General features: G+C 43.8%; 2 protein-coding genes across 3 annotated transcripts; one reads left to right on the forward strand and one right to left on the reverse strand.

Moving 5' to 3' along the window:
* The first annotated feature begins 2,097 nt into the window (after positions 1-2,097).
* Positions 2,098-4,926, forward strand: cfap298 (cilia and flagella associated protein 298). Of its 2 annotated transcripts, XM_005746594.2 has the most exons (8): positions 2,098-2,264; positions 2,502-2,672; positions 2,857-3,024; positions 3,245-3,312; positions 3,405-3,563; positions 3,772-3,903; positions 4,000-4,095; positions 4,172-4,925. In XM_005746594.2, the coding sequence occupies exons 2-8, from the start codon at positions 2,534-2,536 to the stop codon at positions 4,280-4,282; spliced, it is 873 nt and encodes a 290-aa protein (XP_005746651.1). In that variant the 5' UTR covers positions 2,098-2,264; positions 2,502-2,533; the 3' UTR covers positions 4,283-4,925. The 2 variants fall into 2 exon arrangements, with proteins under 2 accessions (XP_005746651.1, XP_013769699.1); XM_013914245.1 differs by lacking the exon at positions 2,098-2,264 and having other exon boundaries at positions 2,368-2,672; positions 4,172-4,926.
* A 1,171-nt stretch (positions 4,927-6,097) lies between these two features.
* eva1c (eva-1 homolog C (C. elegans)) lies at positions 6,098-10,822 on the reverse strand. The gene is made up of 8 exons (XM_005746595.1): positions 10,208-10,822; positions 9,200-9,399; positions 8,873-8,996; positions 8,543-8,695; positions 7,682-7,825; positions 7,015-7,092; positions 6,831-6,923; positions 6,098-6,752 (listed from the first exon to the last, which is right to left on the reverse strand). Exons 1-8 carry the CDS (start codon positions 10,317-10,319, stop codon positions 6,376-6,378), a joined length of 1,281 nt encoding a protein of 426 aa, XP_005746652.1. The 5' UTR covers positions 10,320-10,822; the 3' UTR covers positions 6,098-6,375.
* Positions 10,823-10,915: the final 93 nt, after the last annotated feature.

The following is a 10,915-nucleotide window of genomic DNA, read 5'->3' on the forward strand; positions in this document are numbered from 1 at the left end:
TTTTGTTTTCTCTCTGTTCATTCAGGTTTCTTACGCTTAGCTGAACATATTCTGTAGCCCTCTATCAAAACCTATACATAGAAGTTATGTATAAATGTGTGTTTCCAGTATGGAAAATAATTGGTGTGTGTGTGTGTGCGTGTGTGCGCGTGTGTGTGTGTGTGCGTGTGTGTGTGTTGACCAGTGTCAGTGGTTTGCATAGAGTAACTGAAATGCACTGGCTGTTGAGCCTGAAGACTGAGTGAGCATAAGAGGGCTTTTTTTTTGTTATTTTGATCCTTCTTGATTCATCCAAAGCATCACACTAAACTATTAAAGAATGTGGTGTCTGTGTGTGTGTGTGTGTGTGTGTGTGTTACAGTACAAAGAGGATGTGATCTGTGTTCATGGCAGCAAGCACATGCCATGCATCAACAAGAGGGCACTTTTTTTTTTCCACTTTAGTCTTTGTTTAAAATGCTTCTTATTTCTAATAGAACTTATTCTGAATAATCGTAATGTTACTGTGGTGAGAAGTGATGTGTTTGAAGTGCATAATCGTCTCTTATCGTGTTTGACAGTGTTTGTATTTGGATGTGAGTGCGTGTACAGACTTAAGAGTGGAATACCGGAGCTTTTCCCTTTTGAGTATAAGCGGTGTATTTCCTTACAGGCTCTGCACTAACAGCTACTGTATTCACTTTTTCCTGGCTGCAGCTGTGTATGTATTCCCTCAGCCTGCCAGAGGCTACACACAGGCTGTTACGCAGCAATGTTGACAATACAAGACAGGACTGTTTCGGGGGGGGGGTCTCATGCCACTCTCCATCTAAATAAGAATGCCTCTGTACAATTGAGTACTCGGAGTACCATCTTGACTGACTTCATTAGACTGAACTACACACTCTGCTCAGACCCAGATGCGTCAGCAGAACACATTTCCAGTGTGGCCCACATTCCAGACAGAAGTTTGATTTGAGTGTTGGGTGTCAAAATCTCAGCTTTTTCTGATCCACATGTGATATCTATCCCTTAGTTGTTTGAGGGTGTTTTATGACTGAGCCTCACTGATATCGTAACCATTCTTCAGGTGTGTGTGTGTGTGTGTGTGTGTGTTGTCAGAGGTGATGTGTCAGTATTTTGTCCTGTACTACCTACTTCACTTTTTCACTGCTGTTAGTCAGCGTTAACGTTGACGGTGATGATAAGCAATAGATTTGCAGAAGGATGAGCAACAGGTACCATGCCTCGACACATGCCATTTCCCCCAGCCTTCAGGAATTATGTTATTTGAAAAGCATTACAGTGGTTCATGAAAGATGAACATCAGATTTACGAACGCGCCACCTAACTAATGCTTCTGCTTTCTGTTTAAACACTTGTAAAATACGCAAAGATAATCTTCATTCACTGCAATGAAGGCAGTAGCTCTCTATGTAAGCAAGTGTATCGGCTGCCTCTGCTTACATGTAAGTGTCATCTCTAAAATGCATCTGTGTTATTCAAAGTGTGCAGTAGATACTGTATCTGCATTAACAGTAGGTGACTAGCCAGCGCTTTGTGTCATGTCACAGTTCGAGATGACATTTTATAGGAAATAAAATGCTCCTTTTGTGAGGTTGGTGTCCCTTTTTATGGCTATAATCCATAGTAACTAAGAGTCTGTGTTGTGGAACATATTCTGTATGTATTAAAGTGAAAACTTGGAGCTGTAATTCACATTAATATCCAATGTTCCATAATTTATGTGCACAGCAGACAGCACATTTATGTATGAAGCAGTTTATGTTGTATGTATGCAAAAAATAAATAAATGTATGTTGACATGAGTACTTGTTGGTTTTTGACTGAATAAAAATGCCCCTTATTCCTGGATAGTCTTTTGAAATTTTAGAAACCTACAGTACATTTTTATGCCATAATATTTATTTTAAATTAAGGACTTTTAAAAGATCCTAATTATTTCCTTAAGATGCCATCATGAGTAACGAGGAAATTAAAGGATTTTAACGTGACGAGCATGGCAAACAAGGTGAGCGCTTCTAGCCGGTTTCTCTTTGCACAGTGGAAATGGAGCACAGTGTTGCCGCTGTGCTCCATTAGGGGGCAGTGTCACAGCTTTTATAGCACCAAGTGTCCTCCAAATTACAGTCGAAGAAAGCAGCCGGGCTGACCAATCGTAATTGGGAAGTAATGCCACCGGTTGTAAACAGTGTGAGCTGTTTAGTGTGAGCGCAGGTTAAACTGGAGGGACCGAACACAGTGCTTCACGTTTTACTGCATAGGTACGTGTCACCGCTGTAGGTCACTGTGAGAAAATAACAACAGACAGTATCACTGTGAGCAGCCATAACAGTTAGCTTCCATAGAGCTAATATTAGCTACGTGTTTTCTGGAAGCATCCGCGACAGGCACGGCTGTCGCTATGGTTACGCACTGTTGTCCTACTGAGGGAAAGTGGTTGGTGGTGTTCAAGTTTCATTCAGGCCCCAACTTTCTTCTCTTTCAAACCTATCTTTCAGGAAGGTGGGGTAAGCAGGTGTTGCTTAGCGAAATGGTGCAACTTCACGTGAAGCGTGGAGACGAAAGCCTTTTTCTTTTTAACACCACCGTGGACACCCCTCTGGAAACTCTGATCCAGCAAATTACTGCCATTTACAACGGAAGGCTCAAAGTGGAGAGACTATGTTCAGGTGAAAACACACCCTCGGTGCTGCCACGACTCAAACCTGCACCTCACTACTGTTGAAACTTAACATCAGTGCTGGTGCACTCTATTTTGACCAGTTTCGTGTCTCTGAGTTCCCCAAATAGCATAATTCAACCCTGTAAGTGGGCCTCTGACAAAGATCTGCTTGTTCCTCTGTGTGCCCTCAGAGATTCCCGAGCTTGCAGACCATGGCATCTCACTGCCACCCAACATGCAGGGGCTGACAGAGGAGCAGATTGAGGAGCTAAACCTGAGGGATGAATGGGGAGAAAAGTGCATCCCCAGTGGAGGCTCTGTGTTTAGAAAGGATGAGATTGGGAGGAGGAATGGACAAGGTGAGACTGTAACATCCGTTTGGGTTTGCATGATTTAATATAGCTCTGTAGTTAAAGCCTGGTTTCCTGACTTTGTGCAATTATATGAAATGATATCTGAGAGCACGTAACAGCTGTAGATAATACTACACAAATTTCCTTTATAAAGATGACAATTTTGCAAGCAATCCTTTTTATTTGCAAGAATGCATGTTTAAACCATCCCTTTGCCTTCTACTAGCGCCTAATGATAAAATGAAAGAGGTGCTGATGAGAACGGTGGAGGCTGCAACGGCGCTCATCTCCAAAGTGAGTTATTTGCTTTAACGGTTGATCGTTACTTTTTGCTTTGTTCAAAAAGGGCGTCACAAACAAATTACGTCATTCTCTTTATCATGCAGAAACAAGTTCAAGCCAATGTTTGTGTCACTGTGGAAATGATAAAGGAAGCACTGGATCAGCTAAGGGGGGCGGTCATGATCGTGTACCCCATGGGGCTGACTCCTCACGACCCAATCAGGATGGAATTAGAGGACAAGGAAGACCTTTCAGGAACACAGGTGAAACAGCTGAAATGGAGGCTGATGGCCACATAAAATTAGCAGAAGCATTTAACTTAACTGCTATAGGAATTTTTATCTTCCATTTATGGTATGATCATTGGAGGTGTTATTTTAAAAAGGTGTCTTATTTTTAAATTAATTTGAAGCTCATGAAATTGCCTTCGCCCTCTCTCAACTATTTCTGCTACTTTTCTCTTCATCTCAGGCGTCTCTGCAGGTGATCGCAGAGGACGAATGCCAGCTGTGGTGGGCTGCCAAAGAGATGCAGAGGGGCAAAAAACTGCAGGACTACATTGGCAGAAATGAAAAGACAAAGCTAGTGGTTAAAATCCAAAAGGTGAGAGCCATTTCAATCTAAAGTATGTTTGAGGCCCGTGACCTTCATCATATGTTTTTGAGGGTTTTTTTTAAACCCTTTTGCTATTCACTTTAGAAAGGACAGGGGGCGCCAGCGAGAGAACCTGTAATCACCGATGACCAGCAGAAACAGATGATGATGCACTATTACAGAAGGCAGGAAGAGCTCAAGGTGAGGAAATGTGTCACATGTTATAAACATTTGGCTTTGAACAAACATTCTAATCTTTTCTTTGTCACATTTTTAGAAACTGGAGGAGGCGGACGATGATCGCTACCTGGACTCAGAGTGGTCAGACAGGCAGGCCCTCAAAAGACAGTTTCAGGGTCTCACTAATATCAAATGGGGGCCGAGATGAAGACCAGCAACACTCTACAAACCCACCTCGGAGCCACTTCTGTCATCTGGAGTTCAACAGCTCTGTATTCAGCTGGACAAGTTGCCTTTTCAAAATCTTAAAATGAGCTTCCTCTTGGTCTCATGTGACATCATCCAGATAGTACTAATGATTCAGCCTGTGTGCTCTTATATCTTGGAGTTTCTCCTACTCTGTAACCGTCCTGAAGTTCAGATCCTGACATAATGTGAAACTGAGGCTGGTGTTTGATTTATTTAAATATAAATTTGCTCCCAGTGTTCCTTTATCAGTTTCACCATGTTGTTTTTTATTGAGTCTGTACGAAAAAAAATAAAGTTTATTCTGTGTTTTATATTTTGATCACGTGAACACAAAAATTGATCAATATCAGTAGTTTTACATCCCTGGGAGTGCAAGGACAAGGATGCTACACCTTTCCTCTCTTTGTCTTCTCGGTAATGAGACAAACAAACGCCTGTGAAAGTTGCTCGCAGTCAGGAAGTTTCCACACAGTTCAGGTCATCCCAGCAGGACTGAGAAAGGTGTAGAGTTCAGACTGAGTTGTCATCCCCTTGAACCGTTGACGGAGACGAAGCAGTTATCCAGAGAGTTCTATCAAGTTTCACAAAATGCCTCCAAAAAGTCTGAAATTCTCTTAAAGTTTTTTCTTTTTTGATTGGTCAAAGCTTTACTCTAGAAGATTATATAAACCTCATCACCAAAGGTGCTGTCACTTGCTTTGTATTAAGTCCGCAGTGGATGATCCAATCAAAGAATATCTAATAGGAGGCGATAAGGAAATATCTGTCATAAAGTTATCACTAGTCTCAGAGAATACCTTACACTTGAACATTAGTTATTTTTCCTTGGAATGTTATCCCCCTCCTCCTGATTCTTGTTTTTGTAATACATCAAATGGTCTTTACATGCATTTGTATTTCTTAGTTAAGTGATCTCTTTAGATTACAGGATCTGTTCCCTGACATGTTCTTCGGTTTATATCACAAACACAGCCGCTATGAGACTGCTTGATCAGGAATTAGTGCAGTAATACACCCTCTGGCCGCTTAATTAGCTACACCTGTTCAAGAGATGCAAATATCTAATCAGTCACTCACATGACAGCAAGTAATGAATAGCCAGACTTCTTCCAGCTGATAGGAAACAGCAGCTCAAATAAGCATCTTTGAAGCAGAGGACCACACTGCTGCTCCTGTCAGCTACGAGCACGAAATTGAGGTTACAATTCACACAGGGTCACCGAAATTGGACTGTAAAGACTGTAAAATCACGGTCAGCTGTGACGTTTGGATTGAAGGTGAGAATTTGGTGTAAACATCTTTAAAGTATAAATCCATCATGCATTGTATTAACAGTGATGGTGTAATGATGTGAGGAATATTTCCTTGGCACGGCTGGTGCAAATATTGTAGCTGACCATGTCCGTCCCTGTATGACCACAGTGTACCCATCTTCCCATGGCATCTTCCCATGGCTTCCCATGGCGAGCCATGCCACAAAGCTCAAGTCATCTCACACTGGATCTTGAACTTGACAGTGAGTTTACAGCACTCAAATGACCTCCCTAGTCACGGGATATTAGTCCAATAGATGTCGTGGAACGAAGATTCCACATGGATATGCAGCTGACAAATCTGTAGTGACTGTGTGATGCTATCATGTCAATATGAACCAAATATGGATCAAAATGTCAGCATCTGTGCTGAAGAATTAATGACGTTTTAAATGCAAAAAGGGAACAACCTGGTACTAGCCTGTGAACCTGATAAAGTCGTTGGTGAATGCTTTTTTGTTTGTTTGTTTGCTGGGTTTGTTTTTTTTTTTACAATAAATAATGTTTCAGCCTGAAATGTTAAAGCTATATTTAGTGGTGAGTCTGTATAAATACAAAAGACATAAAACTTTGTTGATCATGGAAACTTTTGAAAACTTTTTCTTCATATATTGTACGCAAAAATGGCAAAACACAACAAACTGCAATGTTAAAAAAGGAGCTTCTTGCGGTGGTGATCAGTATACCTGCTGGGAAAAAAACACCAGATGCTGAGTAGCATCCACAGGTCATGAGTTATTTAACACGAGCTGCCATTCAGATAGGCGTTCATCCAGATCTCCTGCATGATCATCTCTCTGCGCTCAATTCTCTCCGCCCGCTCGGCCGCTTCGCTCACATAAGTCACTTCCTCCCAACCGTATATCGCCTTCCTTTCCGTGGCTGAGAGCAAAGATCTTCCCGTTCCCTCGTGGTCATCTTCTTCTTCATCTGTGTCATCCTCATCCTCGTCATCTTCCTGATATTTAACAGTAGGGCTTCCCGGCTTGGGTGCAAGTCTGTGATCTCTGACCCAGCGTGCCCTGCAGGTCACTCGAACAGATACAGCCAGCAGGGTGAGCAGGAGACCAACGCACACGCTGGAGGTAAACAGCAGAGCTGCCATTTCAGGATGCTCTGTGTAGGAAACAAAGAGGGGGAGTTGCGATAAAGCATGGATTGGGAGTTAGTTCATGAGCGCATGTGTGTCAATACCTTTGATGTAAGCATATGTCAGGAGAGAGTTGCTCATCATCACTCCTGAGTTGTCAGGCCTTCTTGAGCCTTTAGGAAAGGGCTCCTCCAGATCTGCAGGAGAAGATTGTAAAGATTACAAGTACGATGTGAAGAAGTCACAATAAAATCTTGGAACTGCGTGGACGGCATGACGCTGTTGTACCTTTTTCTGTGCCCACGCTAGGAGATGAGGTGAGGCTTACTATGTTGGGGTCTGCCACCCTTAGTAAACTCTGCGGTACTATTGGGAAAAGGACAGAAGAAGTCTTTGTATCGCTGTGAACAAAATGACTCAGTGGCTCAGTAGACCGTTTTAAACAAGCTACTTCTCACATCCAAACTGAGCCAACAATGGAGTTACACATTCAGATCGAAAATACTTTCCCTACTATTGTATTAATAATAAGCGCCCTTCAAGGCTAACACACATTGTTTTGCTCTATATGGAGCCAACACATCCAGTCAGAAGAATTCTTTCAACACCAGGCTCCAAATTACGATGCATGAATGTGACCTCGATGGCATTTGTGCCAATCACAGGAAGTTTATCAGGATGTCAACTCCAACTCACAAATCAGTTGCTCACAGTCCAATCTTCCCCTGCTATTGCGCTCTTGGGTGTGATGGGATAAGAACAGCTGATGGCTGGGATCAGCTGATAAGAATCCAGAGTAGGAAGTTAGAAATGTTCACCGATGGAGCTACCGCGTAATGAACGAGGCCAAAACAAAAACCTTCCTTTGTGTACGTGCTCCTACTTTAAAACAGCTATGTTCAATTCATCACAGGGATCGCAATTAAGGTGAATGAGGAAACAGAGAGAGTCCTACCACAAGAATAGATCACACTGAGGTACTTCCTGGTTCCTGGAAAGCATGGGTCCCTAAAGGTCTGGTTGCTGACGGGAACAGCACACTTCTGTTTGCTGTAGCAGGACTTGGAGACCAAGTGTACGGCCTCATGGTTCAGACACTCTGCAGGGAAAGAGTCAATTGCAAAAAGAGTTACTGAATAAGAAACATTGATTAACTGTAGTTAATCCATCTATTGGCTTCCGCTTATCCATATCAGGGTCGTGGGAGGGGCTTGAGCCTATCTCAGCTATTGTAGGGCAAGAGGCGGGGTGCAGCCTGGACAGGTCACCAATGTGACACAGGACTAACATAGTTGTGGTTAAATTTGAATAAAATCAAAAGCATCCAGAGACCTAACTGTATCCTGTCATTGTACAATGTGAAATCAGTCACGTACAGTTTGAATGTCACACCAGGAAATGTTCCCAGAACGAAATGATAACAATGGCTGGGACACACTCCAATGAGTAAATGTATTATTCCATTATTCATGTTATTATCTGCACCTGCTTTTTCATGCTATGGGAAATGTCAAGACAAATGTGAATAGATATTTGTTTATGATAACATCAGAACATTTTCTTCTGCTTAACCAGGTCTGGGAACAGCAGCAATTAAATAAGTATCCCTCCACAAACTGCCACCTTATCACGGTCTCACACACAGAAGTTTCACAAGATTATACAATGAATTATTTAATTCTATTGAGAAGCAATATGTCGCCCTTTTTAAACTTTCACAGTGCTGTACTCTAAATGTAAAACAAACTGTGTCCTCTTTAACTTATTCGTGCATCTTGAGACCTTTCATTGCTGGAATCGTCTGCTAGAAACTCACCAAACGGGGGTGGTCTTGTCAGGTGTGAGGGGCAGGTGTCGGTGTGACCCAGCCTTCGCCCGTAGACAGCTGCATAGATGTTCAGCGCCCTGGGGGGCTTACAGCGCAGGACCATGGTTTCTCCTTCACACACCACATGTCTTTTGTGTTCAGCTGAGTGAGGGGGGGAAAAAAGGAGTAAAGACGACTTGGAGGAGGGTCTGATGGTGGTAGGAAACTGACGGCTGGAATTGGGTGTGGGGAGGATTTTTATGTGTGGCTGTGTAGCTATTCGCTTAAGAATGTGTGAGGAAACTTGTGCTGAAACAAAATTTGACCCGATGAACTCACTAGGTTTACACTTGTAGTCCACATGGAGGTATTTGGTAGTGCCGGGGCAGGGGTCCTTCCCAAATAGCAGGTGATTGACAGGCATCTGGCAGTCTCTGTGGCTCTGACACTCCGACAAAAGCTTCTGCACAATAAACATGGACGACAGTCAGCAAACACCATCCACAGTGAAGGAAGGACAACCAAATCAGATGCAAAGAGCCAAGCTTATGCACCGACTGGTTGACATGACGATTTTCAGACTGCGTGAAAGTGACGAGCAGCCACTAAGTAACAGCTGACCCAGTGAGAGTGAAAACAGCTCTTTACCCCACATATAAAATGCACCTGTAGGGCTGTGAAAGCTGAGCAGCTGTGATTGTGTGCCCCGAGTGGAGGGTGTGGAGCTACTCCGCAAAGCTGCATCTCGCTGCTCCCGTAGAAGGCAGACTGGATGGAGATGGTGGAGTGGCGTGGACAGTGGAGCCGCAGAGGTTGCCCATCACACGCGTGGGCAGAGTGGCTGGTAATGATCCTGGACAGGTAGTCTGTTAGACAGAAGACAGAAGGGAGACTTTGCTCATTTTACACATTACATTCAGAATTTCACCTAATCGTACTGAATTTAAAAAAACTAAACTGCAGTAATTTATTAGCTACATAAATAAAACACTCTTTTTCTTGGATCTACTGCATCAGTAGCTGCGGAGCAGGTTGCGTGGCCTCTTTGGCGCTCTTGCAGGTGTCTCAGGTTGCTTTTAAAAAAAAAATCACTGTGGTCTTGCCTCACTCACTGTCTTTTTTTTTTTCCAAAGTGGCATATTCGGCGAACCGGCATTCAACAAACTTAACCGCCCTGTGCTGTACGGTTATACATTACATTACTTACTGATTCCAAGGTGCTGAGCTGAAGCTGTGCACAGTGTATCCAAAGATAAATACATTTATAAATCCAACACTGGGGAGATGGTTCAGATAAAACACTAGAATATGAGAAGAAATGCTGCGCAGTCATTTTGTCAGCTTTACCAATACAGCAAGAAGACACAAAATAGAGAATTAAGATGTGTTACATTATACCATCCAGGCTTTCTTGCTGTATCATGAACACTAGCAATGAGAAAGAGTACAGCCACATTATCTATAACACCATACATAAAAATGGCAAACAGAAGGTTCACCCCCCACACACACACCCCAGCCACCCAACCCCACTGGCAGCTGTTATTACACACCATATAACAGTGGGGCTCATACCCAACCTGCTGTAACAGAAATACTTCGTGTTCTCATTGTCTGCACGACCACCACCACCACCCCGTAATCCCCCACCCACCCACATCACCATCATCTTACCTGAGAAGTCAGCCAGTCCACTCATGCTTCTGGTCCACAGGAGTAAAGTCAGACAGAGGAGGCTGTGGCTCCAGTCCAGTCCGCGACAACGGGTCCAGCTCATGACTCGCATCCCCCGTCTCACTGATCATATTAAAAGCTGGGACGCTTAAAAAAAACCCACCGTAGGACTTCCCAGACTTCACAAGAACCCACGCCAGATGGTGAAGGCGCTCAAAGAGGCCGCGATACCGAGCTTCATCTCTGTGTCGCCTGAGCTGAGATCAAATCACTTCTTCATCCGTCTTCACCTGCAGCACAGGAGAGAGAGAAAAACAGCGGCCGTTTGGGGTTGAGTAAGATCAGCCGCTGTGTGCAGCAGCAGCAGCAATGGACCACAGAGGAGGTTGGGAATAGCAGCTGCGCAACAAGTTGTTCAAAACTGACAGACGAGGTGACGGATCCGAGCGACGCGTGGAGTGGCGAGTCTCCCACGGCGACTTCCCAAACGCTCAAGCCCGCAGATCCGTGAATGGATCCATGTGGAAACTGAAGGCGACCCACAGTAACAGCTGAGCGGGAATCATAATGTGGGCGTGGCGCATAAAACTATTTTAAAGGGAAGAGGGGCGACACGCTCGCTGGTAATGACGCACTGGCTCCCTCCCCCTCCGCGAGGCACATGTTTACTTTTTGGAACTTGCTGTTTTATTCTGCCCGTTTCCTTCG

This window comes from Pundamilia nyererei, unplaced genomic scaffold, assembly GCF_000239375.1.
Source record: "Pundamilia nyererei isolate P.nyererei 1_Seehausen unplaced genomic scaffold, PunNye1.0 scaffold00180, whole genome shotgun sequence".
Classification (NCBI taxonomy): Eukaryota; Metazoa; Chordata; class Actinopteri; order Cichliformes; family Cichlidae; genus Pundamilia; species Pundamilia nyererei.